Source organism: Osmerus eperlanus, chromosome 8 (assembly GCF_963692335.1).
Source record: "Osmerus eperlanus chromosome 8, fOsmEpe2.1, whole genome shotgun sequence".
Taxonomy (NCBI): domain Eukaryota; kingdom Metazoa; phylum Chordata; class Actinopteri; order Osmeriformes; family Osmeridae; genus Osmerus; species Osmerus eperlanus.
Window position 1 is genome coordinate 16,920,582 of NC_085025.1, and position 26,021 is coordinate 16,946,602.

Sequence of the window (26,021 nt, forward strand, 5' to 3'; positions counted from 1 at the left end):
AAATACACAAGCCGCAGTCTTTGCGGTATCTCGAGCCACAGTCTTTGTGGTTTCCCAATATAAATACAAATTTAACTCAACAAAACACAAGCCGCAGTCTTTGCGGGAATGAAAATCAATAGAAACAATAATGTTAATAGTGTTTAGCAGCTGGTCAATGGTGAAGAAAAGAACTCTGGAATTTCTGGCATTTTCTGTAATAATGTTGGAAAAATATTCTTTCCTTGCTCGACGGATGGTTTTGTTATAGGTGGTTATTGCATCTTTATAGATATTGTAGTATGTAGTGGATAGTGATTTTTGTTTTAATATATTAAATATTATTAATATATTAAATGTATTAAATCAAAATGAAGGAATACGTTTATAAATTGAAACATACACAATGAAATATTTAGGCTGTACATAAAACTAGCTGTATTTTTTTCAGTATTTTCTCGCTGATACTTTTTTTAAGTGTATTTAAGTGAACCGTCTCGGATAGTGGAATTTGTGAAACGCTCCCTTTAAGAGATTGCACATGCGCAGATCTATGAGAAAGTTAACTCAGTGAGAACATTTTCGGATTTCGAAAAAAGTAGGAAAAACTCATTCTGCTGAAATGGCATTTCGAAGAAGAAACAAGAGTTATCCTTTCTTCAGCCAGGAATTCCTCATTCAGAACCATGCCGACATCGTCTTTAGTTTGGTGATTTTTATCTTGATCGGATTGATGTTTGAGGTGAGATTAATTTTGGAATCTCAGTTTTTCCTCGTCTCACTCAGCTGTTTTTTTTTACTGGCAGGTCCGCCACTGATCCAAATTTAGATGAGCCTTGGGTACACGTTACATTGCCCAAAACGAAACAGTTGGGAACAGTCTAGCTTGAATGATACTCCTGGTTATATTCTTTAGGCTATCATCATATTGTCATTTGCAGACATATAAAAAGTTGTCCGATTAATAGGCTACATGTGAAGAGATCCACTGTTTCCTACGGTTCAGTGTGTATAGGCTAGTCGTTGTTGTATCATGGAGAGATAGACACTTTTACTGTAGCCTTCAACTTCCTCAAGTATTCTTCGTCTCAGTACGATTAGCTCATTTATCTTCACGTTTTCTCAATGATCGTAATGGGACACTAACTACAGCGGCTTTTAAATTTGCAATAGAGATGGTTTGTGGTTAGATCATAGCCCATCAACAAAATAGCCCGCTGTAGTCATTGTGTGGTAGAAATGTGCATTAAGCCTATTTAAAGAAGACTAAGCTTAAGTTATTGAGCCAACGTCTGATGGCATGGAAAATTTGAATGTCTTAGCTGAACTCTCCCCAAATACTTATTGTAAATGTTTTCGTATCTCTTCATAAAAGAGATTTGTGCATCTGAGGCAGTCTGCTGCCCCAATTTGATCTCCGGGTTACTGCCACGTCTCAATCTTTGAGCGGGGCAGTAGCGGTCGCAAGCTGTTTCAACATGAAAGAGTTGACTGAATTCGTGTTCGATGATTCGATTAATCGTGTTATTAACTCCCAACAGTAGGCTGTAAATAATTTACGATGTCACTGAAACATTTGACTTGGCCGTCTGTAAGATTTTCAATTCAATAGACAAAGGTGTCCCTTACTGTCGCATAATTGTGAAATCCACTAAAACGAGATGCTTTCATTGCGTCTAGTATGGGAAACCATTGCAGCTTTTAGCCTACTTTTATTCTAGGTTTCTATCCGGAATCGGATATTCGTTTAGGGCTCTGTTGTGCTATTAGGGAATGAGTCAAGGGGGTTTTCGAGTTTCTGAAAGAAAGTGTAGTGCACTGTCAGGACAAACTTTTGTGAACAACAGATATTCAAAGGAGTTTGTGGCTTTGCCTTTGACAGGGCACCTGTGGCTGGGCGCGCATGGAATTCTGGTGATTTACGGGTGCACCCCAGTGCGAGATGAGGGGTTATCCTGGTCAATTCAAGCCTTGTCATGCCGATCAGTTTTTTTTAAACCGCACCGTCATCCCATGGAATTTACTTCCGAAGTACAACGTCAAATTACCCGAAGTGGGAGGTGTTAAAATTCACTTGGGCTGTCTGTAGGCTAATGCATAAATGAGAGAGACATTTACTTTGGCCAGTTCAAGGCTGTCCACGAGACATTTTATATCTAACAAGTTACTAAATGCACTTATTTTTCCAGGCAACAGCAAAGACTGCCATTCAGTTTATTCAACCTCAGTACAACATCAGCACTCTATCACCAGGTTTGTCCCGAAGTGGCCTAATCCCAGCTCAAGCTGTGTGTGTGCTTTTAATTAAACACTTTTACAAACAACACAATCACTTACTGCGGCACATGAATAGCATTCCACGAAAAGGTTTTTGTACATTTAAATCATAGTGAAGTACAGTAGTCAGCCTAGTTTATCCAATACAAAAATAATATACACACTATAAACACATTGTTTTGTATACACAAATTTACACTGTGTATGTTTACTCACTCTGCTGTGTGTGCTTGCGCGTGCACGTGTTTGTGTGTGTGTAGAGAGCGAGGTGACACTCTATCAGTATGGGTGGAGAGATTGCGCCACCATCCTCTTCTACTTCTTTATCACCATCATCCTACACGCTGTGGTGCAGGAGTACATCCTGGATGTGAGTATAAGTCCACCCCCCCTTCCACTGCATCGTGGGAGTTTGTCTTTTGAAACCTAAATGACATATGGCTGCATTCTAAATTGTCCATCCTGCACCCTTCAACGTACAAGTACTTTGTTATGCAAGTGTTAAATCTTTTAATTGGTGTCAATGGGCCTAAGTTTAAACCATTTATGTGTTTTTCATATTGCTGAAGGAGAGTTAGGACAAATGGTTGACCTTAGTGTAAAATGTTACTGACCATGACCGTGTCTGCTCAAGATCCCTGTAAGTTAGCCAACCTAAGACTCACATATGCGTTGGACAGTATCTTTTCAGGGTAAACACTGACACGGATAATCATTCTCAGAAGTACATAAGACATATATGTAGATGGCACAAATGTTTGGCCAAGGTATTTTGTTTCAGTACACTTCTTTCTGTATGATGACAGTTTTTTTTTTTTTTTTTTTTGGGGGGGGGGGGGGGTTAACCAGGACGCACAACCGGAACTTGGTGTTAACTCTTGCCTGAAAAAATATTGTAGGCCACCTACGTTGGAGAAAACCCATGCTAATTACACATTCTGTGATGATTCTTCCAGAAAGTTAACAGGCGACTACACCTCTCAAAGAGCAAGAACACCAAGTTTAACGAGTCAGGCCAGCTGTGTGTGTTTCACCTGGTGTCCAGTGTGTGGAGTCTTTATATCCTCATAACAGTAAGACACTCACACACAGGTTGCAGAATGTGTACATTTCATTATTTTTTAAGTAAATGCAAAATAATAAAGTTCTTAAATAATGTACATGTTTGGTTTATGTTTTGGAATCAGTTGATTGAGCTTTTTAACTAGTGTTTATTCTAAATAATCCCCACTCTTATGCACCTTTTCTTCCTCCCACAACAGGAAGGATACCTCCTGCATCCCAGCAGCCTTTGGGAGAACTATCCTCATGTTCACCTCAGGTAGGCCTCAGCTCGGGTCTGAGAACACTGATGAAACACTGAAAGTCTTATAAAACAAACCACTAATCCACTACTGTCGCATGTGTGTATGTGTGTGTGCGCCTGCACGTCTGCACTGCAGGTTTCAGGTGAAGCTCTTCTACCTCACTCAGCTAGCCTACTGGCTCCATGCCCTGCCAGAGCTCTATTTCCAGAAAGTGCGCAAGGTCAGTTTGGAGGACTATGGGAACCAGGAAGAATGTCATGGGAGAATGTGTGTGTGTGTGGAAGAAAGCAAATGATAGACAGAGAATGTGTGTAGGGAAGTCAGATGGCTGAGCGGTTAGGGAATCGGGCTATTAATCAGATGGTTGTTGGTTCGATTCCTGGCCGCGTAAAATGACGTTGTGTCCTTGGGCAAGGCACTTCACCCTATTTTCCTCGGGGGGAATGTCCCTGTACTTACTGTAAGTCGCTCTGGATAAGAGGGTCTGCTAAATGACTAAATGTAAATGTGTGCTTTTTTGTTGAAAGATTGGTGTGTACTGTAACTTTAAGCGTGTGTTTTGCTCTCTACAGGAGGAAATTCCACGTCAGCTTCAGTACATCTCTTTGTATCTGCTGCACATCTCAGCAGCCTATCTGTTAAAGTAAGAACTTTTCTGGTGAAACTGTGTTCTCCACCCTTCCTGAATGGCCTTTTCAGATTTTGTAACACATTCCCACAAAATGTTAGGTTTATATTTAAGTTTATATATTCAGCACCAAAACTGAGTTCAAATGGTGGAAGCCAGCAGATAGTCAAGGACTAGAAGTGCATAGTTTTAACCTGAACTGTGTATTTTACAAGATGTTGAATACCGAAAGGTGACTCAGGAGCATCTACTAAATTAATACATGAAAATGTAAATAGAAAGTAAGATGCACCTGAAGTGTAGAGCTCCTTCCTGGGTTGCATAATGAACTATTACACAATTTAGGATGGCTAAATAAAGTGGCTTCATCTATCTTGTTACGCCTGGGACACAGTGGCTGCGAAGCACCTGGACGCGCCGCGCAGCGCCACGATCGGATACGACTGAGCAAAAGCTGTTCACACCAGACGCGCATTTCTCCGCACCAAGCCTTTCTGCTACTCTGAGCTTTCCTTTACGCTGACATGGTACATAAACATGGCATTGGCTATATCCCAGCATTGATCCATATCTACGTTGTCCTTGTAAAATTGTTGCAGGGGGTCATTCAGCTCCCTGTGCTTTGCAACTTCGAGAATTCATTTGATGCTGATTTTAGAAATCGACTTGGGGGTTCTCTCTCGATAGGCTATATGTGTGCACACGTGTGTGTTGTGTGCAACGTGTGACAACTCGTTTCTCTCAAGCAAACAAAACAACTACGGGCATGCTAGCTCAACAGATCAATCAGGTTATTTTCATTCGTTTTCATCAGGGTAACCACATGTAAAGGCCGTTCGTTACCAACATTGTGTAATTATAAAGTCTACAACTTTACAAATGTGCACCGTAGTCTACAATTAATGGAGTAAAATCTTAATAACATGTTTTTTTATTCAAATACATCAACTAATATGGTGTATTTCATCATCCTGCAGCCGATTGCGCAAGCGTCTCGCGAAACGATCGCTGCAGATCGCAGGCGATAGCAGGCAGTCGCGGCGCTTCGCAGCCAGTGTGGTCGGTCCCATTTGATAACATGGGTGCCGAATGAAAAAAGGCGGTGCTTCCAGGCGCGTCGCAGCAGCTCGCAGGCAGTGTGTCGCAGGCAGTGTGTCGCAGGCAGTGTGTCGCAGGCAGTGTGTCGCAGGCAGTGTGTCGCAGGCAGTGTGTCGCAGGCAGTGTGTCGCAGGCAGTGTGTCGCAGGTGTTACCCTCTGATTTTGAACAGGGACATCGTTTTACCCTTTTTTAACCTCAATGTAGGGAAAGTCAAAGAGTAAGGTAAAAGAGAGTATTGGGGAACAATTGATAAGCCCGTGTGTAGATTTAATAAGTTACAGCACTGTGCAAAAGTCTTAGGCACAATTACAATTTTCTAAAAATTAAAACAAAAATACTTTAAGAAATAATTCAATGAAAGGACTAAACACCTTTTTATACTGCCGCACAAATACAGAACACAAAAAATAAATATATAAGACAATATTCATTCATGACTAAGACTTCTGCACAGTACTGTGTATTTGAATTCCCACACGTCCATGTTGTGTGTGTTGTTGCAGTTTAAGCCGTGTGGGACTGGTGCTCCTGTTCTTGCAGTACTTGTCCGAACTGGGCTTCCACATCGCCAGGCTCTTCTACTTCACAGACGAGAGCCACCACAAGATGTGAGTCCGGCACCCAATTTAACACTTTCCTTCAGGACATTACAAAATACAGAATCACACTTCTTACATTTACATTACATTCATGCATTTAGCAGATGCTTTTATTCAAAGCGACTTCCAAGAGAGAGCTTTACAAAAGAGCATAGGTCACTGATCATAACAACGAAATAGCCCCAAACATTGCGAGCAGCCCAAACATGAAGCATACATTGTGAAAAACCAAATAAGTGCCAAAGGGAAGAACCATAAGAGCATGCAGTTCAACAAGTTACGATTAAACGACATGAAACTCAAAAAGTGCAAGAGTGTACCTATAGAAAAACATCTACAGTCAACAGTAAAATATTTCACAGCGAGTACAAGAAATTAAAACCATTACAACTAACCAACAAGAGCAACAAGTCTCTCAATACGAGTCATTGGGATCCTGGAGGAAACTAACATCAGGTCCAGCCAAGCATTCTTGTCTTTGAGATTTTTAGAGGCATTACTGGCACCCACAGAATTGCATTTCTGACACAGCTTCAGGCTCAGAATGATTACAAATGACAAATACTGTTATTTGGTTTAGTTTACACAGCACAATTAACTCAATGGCTGGTCTTAGAAAGACAGACAGAAACACAAATCAAATGCACCTTGAAATGGGTTTTGAGTCGAGGCACTTGATCAATCTCATTGAAAATGAGTCACCTGGGTGCTCATTGTGTGCTGTGTGTAGGTTTGACCTGTGGGCGGTGAGTTTTGCATTGACGAGGATGGTGACCCTGACCGTCATGTTCCTGGCTGTGGGCTTCGGGTTGGCTCGGGCAGAGAACCAGGGGCTGGACTGGGAGACGGGCAACTTCAACACAGCGCTGTTAAGGTATTACAAGACCTGAAACTGTCGGTAGATGGGTTTTTGTATACTCTTGTACACACACACTAATAATACATCAGTTGAAAACTCATTTGTGGTATTCTTTCCACAACACACTTTACACTAACATTGACAATGTATTGTCAATAAAACCCAGCCTTCCCTGATGTGTGTGCATACGTGTGTTTGCACGTGTGTGTGCACATGTGTTTGCACGTGTGTGTGTGTGCGTGCGTGGTGTACCTGTAGGATGACTGTACTGCTGCTGGTGTGTCTGACCCAGTCCTGGCTGCTGTGGAAGTTCATCCGTTTCCAGCTGCGACGGTGGCGAGAGTTCAGACACGAACAGGCGGCACGCAAGAGGGCTGCCACCAAACAACCCGCTCGGCCGCTGAAGAGAGACTCCCGTAAGCACACACACACACAGGGTTTATGACACCTCTTTTTAAATTGGGTCGCTTAAAATCTCCTCTCTTTCTGTATCCCTTTTTCCAGTTGGACACCATGAAAACGGCGTAATCAAAGCTGAAAACGGAGCATCACCCCGGACCAAGAAAATCAAGGCCCCCTAAGTTTCACCCAATATGTCCGTTGTTTAAACGGCGGCCCTGGCTATGGCTTATTTACCGGAACAGAAAAATGGGGGCCGTTGGTCACCCACATCTTGTAAGCGTCTCTGGAGCTGACACAGGGTCTCTGTCGCCAGGGACACAGGCTTTAATGCTGGAAAAGAAAAATCCAAAACAATCCCTTGAGTCCAAACAGACATTTACTCTTTTTCATATCAGTATTTTTTTATTTTTTTTATACACCCTCACTGCCTGCATTTTTTTTTATTTTTTTTAGCTCCTTTGTATTCTAAAGTGACTTCTATGTATATGTGTGATGCACGGTGTACCTAAGCATCATATTGAATGTTTCTCTTTATGCATATGTACTGTACCAGTCTAGCATTTGTCCTTAGTTTCCTGCTGTGCTGTGTTCTGTTGATGAGCTGGCTTTGCTTTCACGGTCATTTTGCACAGGAAGGATGTAGCTGATGCTACAGTTGCCTGGAGGGACATAATGACAGGGCTGGCTTTGACAATATACTGTTTATTTTGAGGGTAATACCTGGTTGAGATTGGACCAATCTTAAGGAATGTCAAGTCTTTGGAATCTGCCCTGGGTAGTGTCAGTGTAAAATAATGCATTTATGCCATGGTCACTTAGAGAGAAGCATCATGTATGTTGATAATACCGCATGCTATTTCATGTTTTTTGTTTGTTAAATTGTTTATTACTTTATTAAATATAGCAGTTTTCTGAAATGGTGAGGACAGATGTGTATGTACATTGCACAATGTTACTGTAGAAAGAAACAACAGGAAACAAGAGCTGAAATGATTTAAATATGCCATTTATTAACACTAGATAGATACTGCATGGGTATGATGATGCCATGGATTGTAGGATCTGTTGAAGGGGTCAAAGATGAGGAAGGGAAAGACACTTGTTTAGAATGGAAGGAAGCTTCTGGCATCATGAAGACTGCTCTGCTTCTTTTATCTCATCTGAGGAAGTAGAACAAAGGGGATAAACAGGCAATTTATTAGAAGTGGTAGATTCCCATACAAAATAATCTAGACAATCAGCAATCTCATGATGCAAAAGCCCTGATGAGGTGGCAGTTTTAGACCGTTCTGTGATCATGCTCTTCATAAGATTTTATATTTTGAATGTTATAGACCATAACAATCAGATTTAAAAACAGTTCTATCTCGAACCAGAAGCCAGAAAAAAGGCTGTGTTACCTGAGCTGTGACCCAACCCAGGAGAGGTGCTGGTTTGGTCGTCTCCCTGTTCCAGGCCCCGGCCAAGCCCTAGCTTCTGCCTAAGGGACACCAGTGTCTGAGTGGGGATCTGGTCCGAGATGGACTCCAGGTATTTGAGCACATAGTGGTCAGCATCGGTCAATATGAATCTGTGTCTGAAAACTAAGGGAGAGACAACAGGTTGAAGAACATTAGATACTAAATAAATTAATCGAGAAGAGTATATTTACATAGACAAGATTTCCATCTTTGGTAGGAGGGGGAGTTGCATCACTGATGCCTCACCCTCTAAGGTAGCTCCAATGGCAAAGTCGGCAGGCCCATAGAATTCGGGGTTGTCCACGCAGCAGCCTGGCTTTGGAATGCGAGTCTTCTCCAGGAACTTGCCGCCGATTATCCCAGAATTGCGTGTGGACGTCTCGAAAATACTGATCATGTCGTCGGACAGGAAGTAGGAGAGGATGAAGCGCCGGCCCTCATCATGAGCATTCTGAGAGTCCTGTGATTGTCATAAAGGATTGATGGAATTTATATTGTATAAATACATATGTATACCCATTTTCATGATTTACTCTCATATTGTTTCATTTTCAAATTTTTCTCACATATTGTAGTACCTCGGCGACCCCATTTGAGAAACACTGGATTAGACCAAAAAATATGACATTGGGATATGACAACCCCCAGTTTACTTCATACAGTTATACTGTATGAAGCCCTAGGTATGTCATCCCCCTACACCTTCTCTCTGTCTCTCCCTCTTTTTCTCCCTATCTCTCTCCCTCTCTTTGGTCTCTCACCATCCTAGCAGCATAGCGCAGCTCTTTGTGGTCGTTCTCCAGCATCTTCATCAGGTCCTTCTTGGGGGGCTCAGGCACCAGAGAGAAGCAGTTCTGGAGTGAATCCTCCAAGGATCCGTAACCGTTGTAAGGTGGAAAGCTCTGAAGGTGTGCATTCAAAGCATCAGACACAATGCACAAGACCACAGTACACAAGACACACAGTAGAAGCATGTACACATACACATGAGCATGCATGCACTCACACTCTCCGCACACCTACTTTTTTCTGGTCCTGTTCCATCTTCCTGGCCACTTCCCTGGGCTTAATGTCGATGTCGGGGTGGTTCTGCTTGTAGAAGTTCTTGGTGAACTCATCACAGTCATACAGCAGAAAACGTCTCCCCATCAGCATGAGCGTCTCCCCTACCCGGAAGTCCTTCGGGGTGTAGTACTGTTGCACTTCCTGTGATGACACCTCCAGCACACATCTGGGAAAGGGCTCTGATGAAAACATTAGAATGAAAACGTTAAAGAAACAAAGTACGACCTAAAGTCATTCAGATTTATTGGCAGCCCTATACCTTCGGTATCAAAGAGAATAATATCTCAATAAACATGTAATAAATTGCACCTGTTGATATGTTTCCATTGGAACATAAAGTTGTATTGTAGCGTCTTACCACAGGTTGGCTTGGTGGTCTTGGGCAGCCTCTGTCTGCGAAGCAGCACTGGGAAGGGGTCTCGCCCACTGTTGGGCTTGTGGACCTCTCGGATCTCCACAGAGTCATCCACCAGGTAGTACTGGATGGTGACGGGTCGGGTCTCACCGTACAGGGAGTCAGTGTGGTCCCACAGCGCATAGAATCGCAGCACCTGCATACAAGAGCGACACAAAGCTAGAGATCAGGAGTCTGGGCGATAAGGACATAAGAGCCAGGTACTATAATAAAGTTCATCACCAAGTCGTCCACGTCCCCCCGCCCTACACACAAAAACACAGATTATTTGGATGTAGAGGCGAGACAGATTTGGACACCTTGCGGTCCATGGTCACAAACTGCTTCAGACGGTCAAAGTCATAGGGGGTGACGTAAGAGCGCTGGGCCGGGGTACGCCGTGTGAGGTAGGGGTCGACCGGGGTCGGCTCCGGGTCGTTCAGGACCAGGCCCTCACTCTCCATGAAGTCCTGAGAGATCCAAAAGAGAGATGTTTGTTTACTTCTTTGTCAGGCTCACACACAGCACTTTGAATAGCCTCAATGAATTACCTGGTGGAAACTGAGCCAACAAAAACGACCAAGCTACCTGTTTGCTGCTTGCTTTCATTGGTTGTTTCAACCAGGAGGTTTGGGGCTCACAATGCATGTGTTTGGTTTTTTACCATATGTCAGCAAATGGTGGCAACTCTCATAACCTACACAAATATGTGTTTGTGTTCCTGTGAGACTGCATCCTATGTGTATGCAGTCTTATGAGAGTTGCCACCATTTGCTGACATATGGTAAAGAACCAAACACCCGCCCTCTTCAGAGGATTCAGAACGCAGCAGCCCGACTGGTCTACAATCTACCCAGACGCTCCCATGTTACCCCGCTCCTCATCTCTCTCCACTGGCTACCTGTCATGGCCCGTATCAGATTCAAGACCCTGGTACTGAACTTCCGAGCAGTGAACGGGGCTGCACCCGTCTACATCAAGTCTCTCCTGCAGCCTTACACCCCCACCCGTCACCTACGGTCTTCTTCAGACAACTGCCTGGTGGTCCCACCGCTCAAGACCGCCCGGTCCCAACACAAGCTCTTCTCCTGTCTGGCCCCCCAGTGGTGGAATCAACTCCCCACCTCCATCAGAGACACTGACTGTCTCTCCACCTTCAAGAAAAGGTTCAAGACGCACTTGTTCCGGGAGTACAACGGTACTTAGGAATGGTTCGCTTGACCCGATGTTAGTTTCCTCAAGGATCACAATGACTCTTGCTTAGAGACTTGTTGCTCTTGTGGTTAGTGGTAGTGATTTTAAAAAAAATTACTCGCTGTGATATATTGTTTTTATTATTGTTGCTTGTTTTTTCCACAGGTACACTTGCACTTATAGCGGTTCATGTTGTTTAATTGTAACTTGTTTAACTACATGCTCTTATGGTTCTTCCCTTTGGCACTTACTTTGGTTGTTCACAATGTGTGTTTCATGTTTTGGCTACTCGCAATGTTTTTGTGGCTATCTTGTTGTTATGATCAGTGACCTATGCACTTTGTAAAGCTCTCTCTTGGAAGTCGCTTTGGATAAAAGCGTCTGCTAAATGAATAAATGTAAATGTAATGTATGCATCGAAATCCACGGGGTGTGTGTTTCCTCACATACAGCATCCCAGAGTGTCATGGGCTCGCTTACCTGTGTGAAGGCATCACAGTGTGTGATGCGATAGCATGTACCGTACACACACAGGTCCATGCCTTGGTTCAGGTCCTTCCAGTGGTAGGGGTCACCGCGGTCGTTCTTGGGCAAACGATGGCGCTTGATCAGCTTGCCCTGGGGTATCCCAGAATTTTCCACCGTAGGCTCAGAGATGAGCATGCTGTCGTCCTCCAGGTAGTAGTAGATGACCACAGGACGAACGCGGTACTCCTCATCCGGAGAGTGCTGCACTTTCTGTTGAAAGTATGCATAGAAATGCAGCACCTAGAGCAGACAAGAGACATGAGAGGATGAAAAAGAATTAAACTCACTGTATGCTATAACGTTTAGCAATTTATCTAATGCATTTACTGAACTTTTGTGTTTGGATAATGGTGCCTGGATGAGGATATTTATCAAAACCCCTCAAAAAAAGTTCGGAAACGTTATTTCGGTCGATTATTCCTCCCCTTCAATAATACCAATTGGTATGGTATTTTAAATTGTTGGAAAGCCTGATTAGTCACCTTTACAACGAGGTACAACTTTTAAGGATCGTGCATTCATGGAATGAACAACACAACTAACTGTGTGGGTAGCGGCCCCCTAAAAATTGCCAAAATCCCTTGCAATATTCTTCTGTTGGTATTCACTCTCGTTTTGAGTTGCTTGGTGGATTGGATAATTGCACTCTCCCACAGTAATAAGGCAAAAACAATACATATTGGCCATTTTTACACTTTATTCATTTTACACTGTCAGGGACCTCAGTAGCGTGTGGAATATCCATACGCACACTGTAAAAAAAAAAAAAAACATTGTAAAAAAACAGGAACAATCTGGCAGCTGTGACGCCAGATTAAACCCATTAAATTACAGTAAAAAAAAAATTTCAATAACATTAATCAACCGTAAAATAATTTTAATTTTCCTGTACCAAATTTACGAATTTTATAAGATATATCTGTAATATTACATTACAGGCTGTTCTTTGCTGGTAAATATGACTTTTATTAATTGAACTTCTTTGTAAAAAACTGAATTTTCAATAAAAAAAAATATTCAATAAACCAAAACAAGATATAACTATTTAACATGTTCATTCAAAACAAGTCACGTGCACGACATACAGCATCCAGATACTACAGATGTTGCCGATGCTTCAGATATTAACTGTAGCGCTGGCTAGCTGTGCGAATTGGAGAGGAATATTGCTAGTCACACATAAGGCTTATTCAATAGGTTAGATCGCCATCAAACTGGACAACATTGACACTCAGGGTGTACACTTAATGTATCCAAACTACAGACCATCACATTACACATATCAAAACAGAACGAACACAACAACAAAACTCCAAACAATGCTTATCTAACTAAACTTAAACCTTTAACTCTGTAGCTTTTCAGCTTGCTGCGGGGCATTCTGGGTTACAGGAGCGTTGCCACTACACAACTATCTAATCAACTTTCCTTCGTCCTACTCTGGAGTCTTTACATTTATTCATTTAGCAGCCGCTTTTATCCAAAGCGACTTCCAAGAGAGAGCTTTACTAAAAGTGCATTGGTCAATGATAAACATAAACAATCATAAACAACCAGTGGCCCGTTCTCCGTACGTCGCTTATTATCAAATGACACATCCAAGATGACATCATCTTGCTTATCATGATCTGGCTAATTCGGTTCTTCGAACACACTTGTTGTTTATGATTAGTATAGCTGGATTGAGTTATACGTTGGTCTAAAAGGGGGTATGTATAGATAGTAGAAACCTTGATCAGCAACGCTGCTATTGGCTGCTCACATAAGTCTATGGCTGCTCACCGTGGCCAAAATGAGCGCCCTTTTTTTTCCGCAACAGAGCCAACAGAGCAACAGCTTGCTCGAAGGTTACTCCGAATTTGAAGATTTTATCAGAACGCCAGGGAACACCTCAAAGTCTGCAAAATCCAAGAAAGAGGGCTGGCAAAAAGTAGCAGACCAAATTAAATGTAGAGGAGTGACGCGTTTTATCGCTTATTACAGTAAGCTATAGGCCTATGTTTTTTTTATTTTCATACTTTCATATTTTCATTTATCATCTTTAATGTCATATGATGTGGTTTCAACAAATGTATTATATAAATGACACCCTCACAAAAAAAAGATAGGCTATCCTCTCAAAAAGTATAGGCTAGCATATCGCGCTGTGCTTAAGGAGCCTCACGTAATGAGCAATTAATTCGGTTTCATGTTAAATTCTGCTAATTATTCTTGCACCTTCTGCAACAGGTTCCTGTAGTAAAAACGGACAAGACATGTCTGTGACAGACTTCCTGTATCACCTCTGCTTGTAAAGCCTCAATCTAATCGTGTTTACATAAAATAAACCTGCTCCCGAGCAGGTTTAATCTTAACGAACGGGCCCCGTTCGTCGTAAGGGTTGAAGCTAAGTTAATCAATAAAAAATAAATACATAAATATATATATATGAAATAACACTTTAGCAACTCTTAAGGATGGCGATGAACACATAAGAGCCAGCCTACCATCCTTTGTAGAAAGTAATAGAAAGGAGAGTAGTAGACTATAATAGTAGATATAATAATAGACTGCAGTCTATGTAGGTAGGCCTAGACCATGTAGTCTGCTGGAATCACACACAAGGAAGCAAACTCACTGTAGCCAAGCCTTGACACTGTTCAGTTTGTCTGCATCTCTGTGTGTCTTTGCATGTGGGACATTCTTGAATGGGCAACTATGCCAGGAAATATGAAGGTTATACCTTGCTCCAAAGCAGTACCTGAATATTATCATCGGTTTTGTCAGGTCATCTTTAAACACAAAGAATCAAGGAGACTTTTTATTCAATTGTAAAGTATTTTCATTGTTTAAAGTAGCCTATATGTTGACAAGCCTCTATATTACCTCTCCTTCTGGCTTCCCCAATATTTTAGGTGCAATATACTGTCCCCATGGGTGTATCCAGGCCCACTGGAAGACTCAGGGGGTGACTGCCTGGTGCCCCCATGGTTGAAAAAGTGTTTCTAAAATGCCCTCTAGAGTTGCAAAAATTAGACCAAGTGCCCTACTGTCTGCCATTCACATTGTGAAATATGCTTGAGTGCACAGGATGCCCCATGCAATAAATGACAGTGTGCCCTCTATAAATGTAAAAACATGTCTTCATGAGTTCCTTTATAGTAGTGAAAATGTGATGCAGTACCCTATAAGGTGCCGTGTTTTTTTCTGTATTTCTTAATGACAGGAAATACAGATTGAAAGACAATGGCAAACTGTACATTTATAATTTTACATAAACATTACAGCCAAATGTTGTTACTTAAAAACACACTAAAATGTCTGTTTTTTTAAACAAATATTAATAACATTTTCACCAAAATGTTCTGTTAAAACACTTAATTTCACTTTATACGTTATTTTTTGGTCCCATGGACAACGTTGCCGCGACGTTGTACATTGGTCGGCTAATTACCTTATTTTTAGACCCGTGGACAACGTTGCCGCGACGTCGTACCTTGGTCGGCTGGTTACGTTATTTTTTGGTCCCGTGGACAACGTTGCCGAGACGTTGTACCTTGGTCGGCTGGATACATTAATTTTGGTACCATGGGTTAAGTTGCGGCTAAGTCGCTCTTTGGTCGCAGGACAACGGATCTCGAGTGCATATAGTGGTTTATCCAGAGATGGAGAGATCACACTGGACTGCTCTCAGTTCTGACACTTTTGCAATGTACCCATAGTCTACATGAATTTCAATCACACACAATATTAAATGTTGCACCCAGCACGTATAAATGTAGACAATGCATGTAATTCATGTGCAGCTCAGCCCCAGCATGTCATTGGTCATCAATTTTCTCATATGCAGAAACATAGCTTTAATAAATAAGACTGAATCTGGAATATAATTTAGTCCTTCATTCTTTACTATAAACATGTACAAAAGCAATCAATGTGTGATGTGTAACATGATTAAGCAAACATTCTTGGTGTAGCACACCAAAGCTGTATGACACACAATGCAAATTTGTGCTCCAATAATTTTTGTGATACAAAATTGTTAAATGTGACCAAAAGGTAAGCGACTCTTAAGAGTTTCATTTCCAAAGACAAGTCATCACAGAATATTACAATTCTTCCTTAGCAAACCTGCCCCTCAGTCTGCCCCTGAGCAACAACTTTGCGCATGCCCATTTCAACGCATCGCTCAAATTGGGGTTTCAGAAAAGATTTTGCAGGGGTTCAACACCGTCTTGTACGCAATGGATTTCAACTGGAAATTAGCTACTTCAAAGGTGAGTTTCTTTACAGAAATATATAAACATATTTTAAGAAATTTGATGGGGCATACTTATACGTATATGTTTGAAATGTAGGCCATTTAGCCTGTTTATGTGCTATCAGATTCACATTGTTTACGTTAGGATTTCGATAGCTACAGTACAGTAGAGGTTAAACCCTCCATAAAGTTATGTTGAAATACTGAAAATGCATAGGCCTACATGTTTTCAAAGTTTAGCTTCTCACAAATCACCCACAAAAGAATCAGTGAAAATAAACGTTCAGAACTGTTAAAAAACCTTGTCCCAATATAGTTTATTTAGCCCGGAATTTTCAAAGACTGTGGAGCTAGCGTGGCTGATCACGTTTTAATCACAGCAATGGCGTCTATAAAAGTATCATGTCACTAATTTTTCCAATTTGTACATGACATCTTTTTTTGGATAAGTTTATTCGTTTTAACCTTTTAGATGCGTGAGTTTTAAATATTTCCGACGCTTCCACCAGTTATTTTTCCAAAACGGCAGCTAGGTTGCTTTAATTAGCTTCCGTTACCTAGCAACCTAGCATAATACTCGTAGCAATGCTACTACCTGCTAGTGTTACTTGTTAGCCTACTAATTGTAAATTTTGAAGCCATACTATAGCGTTTGTCATATAGTTTTTGTCTATCGGAAAACAGTCGGTTGGAATGTTCAGAATCACACATGTGCGACGCTACGATGTGGGGCCCTGCTTTCGAACGATCACATATGTGCAATGCTACTCCTTTTATATCAATATGCTATAACTATGTACATAAACTACATTCCATTTTCATTTCTGTACAGATTATCCTACCACCGTCACACGGCCTAGCACTGTGTCCCTGGGAAATGATGGTAAAGTAATGAATGACCGTTTAAAACAGTGACAATAATTGTATGAGCCATGGCAACCTAAAGGCTATGTTTTGAAGCAAAAGCATGACTTAAAACTTTTGCATCACCAGATTCCATACCCCTAGATGTCAACTCTGGTCTGGTGGAGGTGAACCAATTGGGGGCCCAGGAAAACAGCTGGCAGCCAGGCAAGTGCAAATATAAGACACTCAAAAAAATATATGCTTTGTATACAACCATTCAAGGTAACATTTGTTATTTACATACATGTTACAGCTAATCTAGAAGAACCACAGTGTATGCCAATCATGCTAACTCTTGTAAACTTGTTTTACTTGTCTTTAATGACAGACACATTACAGGTTATGCTCCGGAAGATGGAGACATTGGAGGAGAACCAGCGAGAGGCTCTCCTATTCAGGCGACTACAGGGCAGACACACTGCCAGTGCCAGTGATGGACCTACAGGTGGCCCAAACACAGGCTGAACTCCAAGACGCCTTAAGCGAGGAGCGCCTTAAGGTGCTGGAGTTGCGAAAGAGAGTGGTAAGTGTTTGGAGATGCCATGAACTATGGCTTACACGCAGCGTTCAACGTTCACATTGGTGCTGACAATAAGTTCATGACTTCTAATTCCAGACGCTGTGATGAAGTGGAAGACGGGACTGGGAGAGAAAGCTGTGGAGCTCCTCATAGAGGAGACACTCAAACACAACCCGGCAGCCCGTTCAAAACAAGCCAGGTGAATGAATCATGATTGCAGCTTCCATATCCAACCTTTCACATGGCTATGTGACACAAATCTAGAATCACATGTTTTTTTGATGATGTATATTATTTTAGATGTGATTTTTTTATGACTTGTATAGCGCCTTTTTACACGTGCAATTATGTTGATAGAACACTAACTTATTTTGTGCTTCATTGTCAGGGCCAACAGACAGGACCTGTAGCGGGGGCTGGCAGAAGATTTTAATTCACTGTTTGGCACTTTGTTTGAAATAAAATGACAATGTTACATGGAAATGCTGCCTTGTTTATGATTAGCTGGAGTTAGGCTACACATCACACAAACCTCCTAAAGTTGGCTACCATGTAGCCTATTATACAAGAACAAGTAGCATTTTGGCCAAATGAGGTCTGCATATGAACCGCCCCAATATAAGCAGTAGAATTGAGAAATATAGGTTACTTAGTTAACGTTGCAGTTACGGACTGGCAACGTCACAAAATTACGTTGCTAGGAGGTCGCGGTTACGGACTGGCAACGTCGGAAAATGACGTTGCTAGGAGGTCGCGGTTACAGACTGGCAACGTCGGAAAATGACGTTGCTAGGAGGTCGCGGTTACAGACTGGCAACGTCGGAAAATGACGTTGCTAGGAGGTCGCGGTTACGGACTGGCAACGTCGGAAAATGACGTTGCTAGGAGGTCGCGGTTACGGACTGGCAACGTCAGAAAATTACGTTGCTAGGAGGTCGCGGTTACAGACTGGCAACGTCGGAAAAATAACGTTGCCACGACGTCGCGGTTACGGACTGGCAACGTCACAAGATTACGTTGCGGTTACGTTCTGGCGTCCCACAGATGCACGGTCCCGCAACGTCGCCAAAGACGTTGCGGCAACGTATGTTTGGTCATCGAGTGACGTTGCGGCAACGTAAGGGCAACGTAACTGTGTTAGCTGGGGAAGAGGAAGTGATGTAGCTTGTTTCATGACAAGATGGAGGAGAATCAGAGTGTAAGTAGCTAATTTGAATCATGTGTGGTTATGTATAAAACAATTCTGGTGTATTGAATTGGACAATAAAGTTAACGTTAGCTAGCTAACTTCAACTTTGCTGTCGAAATCATTTCAAGACACCGGAGTGGTTTCATACATAACCACACGTGATTCACATGAGCTACTTTTACCTATGAGCTACACTGATTGCCAAACATACAACTGTTAACAACCAAGTTGAAGACAGAAATTACTGTTTGTGGGGAATACTGCTTTGGTCGCACGCTTTTTGGTATTTTGGTGGTCGCGAAAATCTAGAAATCCTTCAAAATGTTGCTAGTTGATGGGGTGGAGGGAATTATGAAGAGTTGGATGGAGCGATGCAGGTGTATGGGGTGGATGTGATACTTCGATTGTTATTGTTTATTATTGTATATATATTTTAAATATATCCATATCTGAATAATTAATCAAATTCCCCAGTTTTCCTTGTTTCTTGCCTCTCTCAAACCATTCAAATAGCCTATCTTGTTGTCAGGGATGTAGTGGGGGCTAAACGCACGTAAACGCCGTTTACGCACCTCCCGAAATTCGGAAATAGCGTTTATCCACCTCTAAATTGCAGAAATTGCGTTTATCCATCTCTAAATAGCGTTTGTGCGCGTTTACGCACATCTAAGTCCCTGCGCCTCGTATTCTGCCTTTGGAATAATCCGAAATAAATTTGGTGTAATTTTGGTGTAAACACCAAAGAATAAATTTCATATTGTTTAACATATAAACGCTGTAGTCTGAATCATTTCATCTGCGCTGTAGGGTCTGTGACCCTCCAATCAATGCGTTGCGACACCAATCAGGATCCACGAAGTAGGCTATGTACACACACGTTGTGGATTAGTTTACCTGTTCGGAATGGATTAATTAGCCATGGATATCAGGCGATTTTTGAAGAGACCATCGAGTGCTCCCACTCCCACAGATGCCCGCAAAAGGCCTCAAGTACAGAGAGATCATTTCACGTTTGTAAACGTTGTTTTGGTTTGCACAACATCGCATTAAGACAGGGACAAACGGCTAGCCTACTATTATTAACGTTCTTAACGTTCGAATGATGCAGATACAAGCCAACCTTACCGGTTCCATCCATAAACTAGGGTTGTCAAGCCTCTGTGAAGGGGCTGAAATGCGTGTGTCTCACGGTCCGGTCAATGCGTGTGGGGGGGGGGAGGGGGGGTGTTGAAACAGACGTGAAAGCTCGGGGGGGGGGTTGCCTTAACGACCCTGTAAATAAATAAATAATAAAATTCATAGTTTACCCACCTCAATTTTTACCACTACACCACTGCTTGTTGTGATCTAGTGACACATACTCAACAGTATATTTCGTCATCCAATTCGCTAGGTGGCGCTGTCAGTTAAAACGAGGGTCCTAGAACTGCGGTCCTGAAACTACAGCTCTCCGGGTCTCCGGCTCTGCAGGTTCATACTATTGCATTCCACGAATGCACCGCACCTTACAAGATCCTTACAAGTTGTACCTCGTTGTAAAGGTGACTAATCAGGCTTTCCAATGATATAAAATACAATACCAATTGGTATTATTGAAGGGGATGAATAATCGACCGAAATAACGTTTCCGAACTTTTTTTGAAGAGTTTATATCATTACATTTATCTGCATGCTAGCTGTCACTGCAAGCTTTCCCTGTCTGTCTCATATGTGCATAATGTCTCCTACCTTCTTGTCATAGGCCACATGAGCAGGGATGAAGTCCAGTGCAGGTTTACGGTGGGTGGTGCCGTACGTCAAAAGAGAGGTCTCTTCGGACAGCTTGTTGAACTCATTCTGGGTCAGCTGCTCTGATAAGAGGGGGGTTTGTCCGATGCCCACCGTAGGCCGACGTGGAAGGGCATACCCATTCTTGTATGCCAATGTTTGGGACAGGTTGAAAGCTGACTTCTACATTATAAATATTTACAAATTTCAAGAAAGCGGAAATTACATTCTTATTTGGTCACAACGTTGATGTGTTGAACTGTATGCTATGCTTGGTTTAAATTAAAACAGTCAGGAAAACTTTTTTCAATAAATCCTTCTATTATCTCGGATTCCATAATAACATTATTACACTACACTACTGTATCCGAAACATAATCCTGTGTGAGTCTGTTGCGCATAGGATTACGCTTCTAGCATTGTTAAATCTAATTAAAGGTTACTGCTGTACTGAAACTGCCAATTTTACTAGCATGGAGGTTTTACAGATCTACAAAAATAAGGACAGCGCCAATTTGTTTGAATAAAACTAGGACTAACTTAAGGCACTATACATGTCGTAAATTAAGCAATTTATATCGTAAAAACAATTACAATTATAAACCGACTAGCCTACCGTAATGTCCCGAAAAGAATTTCCTGGCAAAAAAGGTAAACCACGGCCAGTGTTTACAGACATTCTCTAACCCTCCGGCTGAATCTTCCACGAAAAAGGTGCCTTTAATGTATTTAGAGTTGATTACGTTAGTGCGGTGTTATACAATGTTTGCTGTAACGTGCTACTATTCACAATAGTAGCTCTAGCACTACCACCACCTCTACAATGAATAATTTACGCCGGTGTGTTAGGAAACCATACACTGGCAGCAGTTGCTATGGCAAATCAAAACAAACCAAAATATATAATCGAGCGACGAGATCGAGGGATAGCCTATGAAAAATAATCATTATACAATTAATAAATTGATTATCAGTAGCTTATAATACATATCACTTTTATAAACTTATAACACAGCTAAGATCTTAAAGTTATTGACAATTTATTTTAAAATGTGGATTTTTATATATACCTACTGTAGGCTAGATGTAGGTTACTAAAACCATAGATATGTCTTACGGCGGAGTCTAGAACGTCCGCACATGGCGGCCATCTTGCTACAGTCGACTCGCTCACCCATAACATTGTGTTGATGCTACATGTACTTTCTATAATACTTCTATTGCATACTTTTATTCTATGTAAAAAAAAACAATTAGTAGGCCTATGCAGTGGCATAACAACATCTCTGACGTTGATAACAAACCAAACCGTTTAAAAATCGGTTGAAAATTGAGCAGATCTACGTTCTGTGTCCACAGTTGATGATGAGTAAAGTGAGATAAATGATATTAATAATAAATGATCATTTGGCTACAATTTCATGTCGATGGTACATATTTGTTTTGTCAAACATTCTCACTGTACTCACCCTTACAAAAAAAGTATATTAAAGTATACTATAAGTGTACCAAAAAATGGATAGTACACTTTTAGTTCACTTTTGATATACTTTTAAGAAGTATGCTTAGAAAATAGTTCACTTTTGATATACTTTTAAGAAGTATGCTTAGAAAATAGTTCACTTTTGATATACTTTTAAGTATGCTTTGAAAATAGTTCACTTTTGATATACTTATAAGAAGTATACTTAAGTTAAATGTGCCTAAAAACGCCTAAACAGCATACCCAAAGTAAATTGAAAGCTGTTCTTGAACCATTTGGAGTACATGCATGTAAATGGTCTCTTTTGAAAGCTGACCCTCTGAAGTTATTTGCCCTGTTGTCAGGGCCCCTGTCAGTCCTACTGTTGTTGAGTAATAGAAGCTTGAACACAAGGAAAGTGAAAGTTTCTGTTTCCGCCTAGATTTTGTTTTGAAAACAGAGGCCTGAAGTCATACATAATACCACAATATATTCATATTTGACACATGTTTTATAAGAGTACATCCAGGCGTTTTCTAAAAGGGCCTTTTGGAGACTCCAAAATGACCCTTTGTAACCAAGGTCAAATGCTTAGGATAAAAAGGTATTATTTTTCATAATTGTTATCTCTAATGAAAGGTGGTACTTAGAACTATCATATATAATAGCTAAATCCCTAATTAGTATTACCGAAACACAAAAACTGAAGCATGAACACATTGGAGTGCTTTATCTGATTCCCAGGATTGGCACACAAAGAACACTGATTCTGTCAACCATATTGCGCAATCGACTTTTATTTTGAAGGCTCCACAGATACATAGCATATGAGGTATTAGCATTTACAGCTAGCTCTCAGCTACAAGGCTAACAAGATAATTTCAGAGCCCGTCAAAGCCAGTTAGAGAAAATTTGTTAGAACGAGTGGTCTTTAAAAAGACCACTTTTATATATATATATTTTTTTTTAACAAGTTGTTTCTTCCATCGGCTAACTTGTATAATGAAACAAAGGATAATGCTATTTATGAATCTAAAACATTGTATTTGGACAAACTACTTTACATGGTTAGATACTTTGGACCCTTGGGAATGTATGCAGATCAAGTTTTGATGGGTTGTTTGCATACTGTACCTGGACGACACTGAACCTTTGAGGGTAAGTAGAGACGTTTGGCTTCGGCGTTGTTTACAAAGTGGTGACAAAGACGTTGACTATACTTGTTGTTGTCACTCGATCTTGAAATGGTTTACATATCTACAAGCACAAGAATCGTAGTGGGCAAGTTTTCCAATGACAGGGTATCTGCGGGGTCTTAAAAAGTATTAAAAGTTGATAAATCCATTTTGGGAAATTTAAGGCCCTTGAAAGGTATTAAAAAATGTCTTAACCCTTGTGTTATCTTCGGGTCATTCTGATCCATCAGTCATTGTGACCCACCGTCGTATTGCGACAAATTTACCGCATACAAAAACAAAGTGAAGCATTTTCTTTTAACCGTTGGGCTGTCTCAGACCCCCCACATTGCAAAGGTTAAAAGAAAATTATTTTTATTTGTTTTTGTATTGGGTAAAATTGGGTAAACACATTAATGGTTTGTTATGAACCTTTGGGTCATGTGACCCGAAGGCAGCACAAGGGTTAAAAAAAAAGACTTTTTGACCTTGACATCAAATGATCAACCTCCCCCTCCCAATTTGACCTACTTGACCTGGTCCTTGTGTACAATCCAGTGTGTAATCTAGGGGAACAACATTCCACTGCTACATTCACCCCCACTGTTTTACACTAGATTACAGACACAAAACACATAAATTACTACTACATAAAAAAAATAAAAAATTCCAAAGAGAGAAAAGGTAGGCAACGCCCTACCATTACCGAGAAACCAAGAACCGTTTTATTTCCTGTGTTGACATAGTTTGGATTAGTCTATTCACTGGCTTAATAATTCTACCTAGTCTAGTCACCCTATTCTAGTCTAGTCACTCTATTCACACCTTCACCCAAAAACCTAGCAGAAATGTCACGGACAGCACTAACTGTACTCAAAGGTCCAACCCTAGGATGATCAGTACTACAGATCGGCAACTCCGGAGCCAGCATCCTTTCAGGTATAGACACAACACTTGTATTGTCAGATGACTGATCAAAATCCTGGTATATTGTCACAGACCCCACTGACAAAGCATCCCCAACCAGATCAACATCATCTGACACAGCCTCATCCACATCGAACAAAGCTTCACTAGCAGAACTCTCGTAGGCTTCGTGGCCATCTCTCTGGTCCACTTCTGCTGAGCACACCTCTCCCAAGGGGACTACACACGGCTGTTCCACTACACTTCCATCAGATGGAACTACACCCTCCTCTGGGAGTACTCTCCCAGAGGACTCAGGGAGGCCTGCTACCCAGTGGACAGTCCTGGCATCACTCCCCTCACCATGGCTAGACTAGATAGAGATCCGTGACCCCCAGGTTCCTCCCAAGAAGGCAAAGGCAGAAAGTTGACTGGCATAATCAAGTTCCTATGCACAGTTTTGATGCGCCCAGTGGCAGGGTGTTGGATACGATATGTGTTCAATGAGCTGTTCTTTGCAACAACTATGTACACCACACTGTCCCAGCGATCGGCCAGTTTCTTCTTGCCCCTCTCTCCCTTATTAGCAAGTAGAACCCTGTCACCCTTCCCTACCGAGTGACCCTTAGCCCGTCTGTTATAGACCTCAGCTTGCCTCTTTTGTTGCTTACTGGCATGCTGCTGGGCCAAGGTCATGGCCTCTCTCAGATCCTCACCCAGAGCCTGGACATACTTATCCACATCTACAGTGTTCCCATCCAACAGCACACTTTCAAACATGACATCCACTGGCAACCTAGGGGTGCGTCCAAACATCTAGAAGAAGCGTGGAAACCCAGTAGTCTCATGAACAGTACAGTTATAGGAGAATGTCAAGGTGTTCAACATCAGAGGCCATTTAGCCTTGGACCTAGCAGGCAGAGCTCTAATCATCCCACCCAGTGTGCGATTCAGACGTTCCGCTTGACCGTTACCCATGGGATGATACGGTGTGGTATGGGACTTTTCAACACCAGATAACTGAAGCAACTCTGCAATAAGTGCACTCTCAAAGTTAGCACCCCTGTCAGAATGGATACAGTCGGCGAACCCATAAATACAGAAGAAGTTATTCCAGAGAACACAAACAACAGTCTTAGCAGACTGGTTTGGGCATGGATACGCACAGGCCAGCTTAGTAAAGTGATCAGTCACCACTAATACATCAATAGACTTGTTGTTTGAATCTTCTGCGGACCAGAAATCAATACACACAAGCTCCAAAGGTGCCGTTGTCACAATGGAGACAAGTGGAGCTCTAGCTTCAGGCTCAGGTGCTTTACTCAACACACATCTCTTACAGTGGGCCACGTATTCCTTGACATCCTTATCCATCGAGTCCCAGTAAAACCGCTGCCTCGTGAGCCACAATGTGCGCTGCTGACCCTGGTGACCAGCATCATCATGAACTCCCTTCAACACAAGGCCTCTCAAAGACACAGGTACGACATACTGATATACTTTCTTCTTACTCGCAGGGTGTTTCGAGACACGATACAGGATCCCTAACCGCTTGGTGAGTTTCCCCCACTGTCTTAGAGTACACACTGTTTCTCTAGCCTCAAAGGCTTGTTCTCTAGCCTCAAAGGCTTGTTCCCTCCTAGATGGGCGTTGGCCTCTATCTACAAAGAAGCTAACTCTGCTGATGACAGAGTCCCGCAACTGGTTATCATACTGCTGCTTGTGCGTCAAGACAGATAATGGGCTCTGACCCGTGGACATCAGCTTCTCAAGATGCTGCACATGTGAAACAGCCCTCGCTGTAGCACCATCATCCCACCGACTGTGGGCATGAAGGACAGCAGACACCTCTTCACCGGAGATCAACCCATTGACATTGTCTCCGTCTCTACTCAACTCACTCCCAGGAGCCATGAATGTTCTATAGCCAGCCTCAGGCTGCTCACAGGAGAGGCGGAACATGTCCTGCACATCATCCACTCGAAGACCTCTGGCTTCTTCCAGCAGAACATCATATGGAACTCTTGTCAGTCTGTGCAGAACTCTGGAGCGGACAAATGGCTC

At 41.9% G+C, this 26,021-nt stretch overlaps 2 protein-coding genes and 1 long non-coding RNA gene across 3 annotated transcripts; 2 read left to right on the plus strand and 1 right to left on the minus strand.

Moving 5' to 3' along the window:
• The first annotated feature begins 529 nt into the window (after positions 1–529).
• tram2 (translocation associated membrane protein 2) lies at positions 530–8,068 on the plus strand. Its single transcript, XM_062468231.1, has 11 exons — positions 530–721; positions 2,169–2,232; positions 2,517–2,626; positions 3,213–3,329; positions 3,519–3,577; positions 3,699–3,783; positions 4,136–4,206; positions 5,795–5,899; positions 6,621–6,764; positions 7,008–7,165; positions 7,254–8,068. Exons 1-11 carry the CDS (start codon positions 602–604, stop codon positions 7,328–7,330), a joined length of 1,110 nt encoding a protein of 369 aa, XP_062324215.1. The 5' UTR covers positions 530–601; the 3' UTR covers positions 7,331–8,068.
• efhc1 (EF-hand domain (C-terminal) containing 1) lies at positions 8,067–21,324 on the minus strand. Its single transcript, XM_062468230.1, has 10 exons — positions 21,031–21,324; positions 20,376–20,597; positions 11,745–12,032; positions 10,391–10,540; positions 10,035–10,227; positions 9,635–9,855; positions 9,373–9,513; positions 8,858–9,071; positions 8,552–8,734; positions 8,067–8,311 (listed from the first exon to the last, which is right to left on the minus strand). The coding sequence occupies exons 1-10, from the start codon at positions 21,091–21,093 to the stop codon at positions 8,280–8,282; spliced, it is 1,707 nt and encodes a 568-aa protein (XP_062324214.1). The 5' UTR covers positions 21,094–21,324; the 3' UTR covers positions 8,067–8,279.
• LOC134025506 (uncharacterized) lies at positions 17,093–17,941 on the plus strand. Its single transcript, XR_009931033.1, has 3 exons — positions 17,093–17,461; positions 17,555–17,657; positions 17,847–17,941. It is a non-coding gene; the product is annotated as an uncharacterized LOC134025506 (long non-coding RNA).
• Positions 21,325–26,021: the final 4,697 nt, after the last annotated feature.

Excerpts from the sequence above, each read along its gene's own strand:
- efhc1 (XM_062468230.1), bottom strand. The coding sequence starts at position 21,093 with ATGTCTGTAAACACTGGCCGTGGTTTACCTTTTTTGCCAGGAAATTCT. Across the intron at positions 10,541-11,744 it reads ACTGTGATGCCTTCACACAG|GACTTCATGGAGAGTGAGGG; the intron begins GTAAGCGAGCCC and ends TGGATCTCTCAG. Across the intron at positions 9,856-10,034 it reads GACCACCAAGCCAACCTGTG|AGCCCTTTCCCAGATGTGTG; the intron begins GTAAGACGCTAC and ends TGTTTTCATCAG.
- tram2 (XM_062468231.1), top strand. The coding sequence starts at position 602 with ATGGCATTTCGAAGAAGAAACAAGAGTTATCCTTTCTTCAGCCAGGAA. Across the intron at positions 5,900-6,620 it reads GACGAGAGCCACCACAAGAT|GTTTGACCTGTGGGCGGTGA; the intron begins GTGAGTCCGGCA and ends TGCTGTGTGTAG. Across the intron at positions 7,166-7,253 it reads GCCGCTGAAGAGAGACTCCC|TTGGACACCATGAAAACGGC; the intron begins GTAAGCACACAC and ends CCCTTTTTCCAG.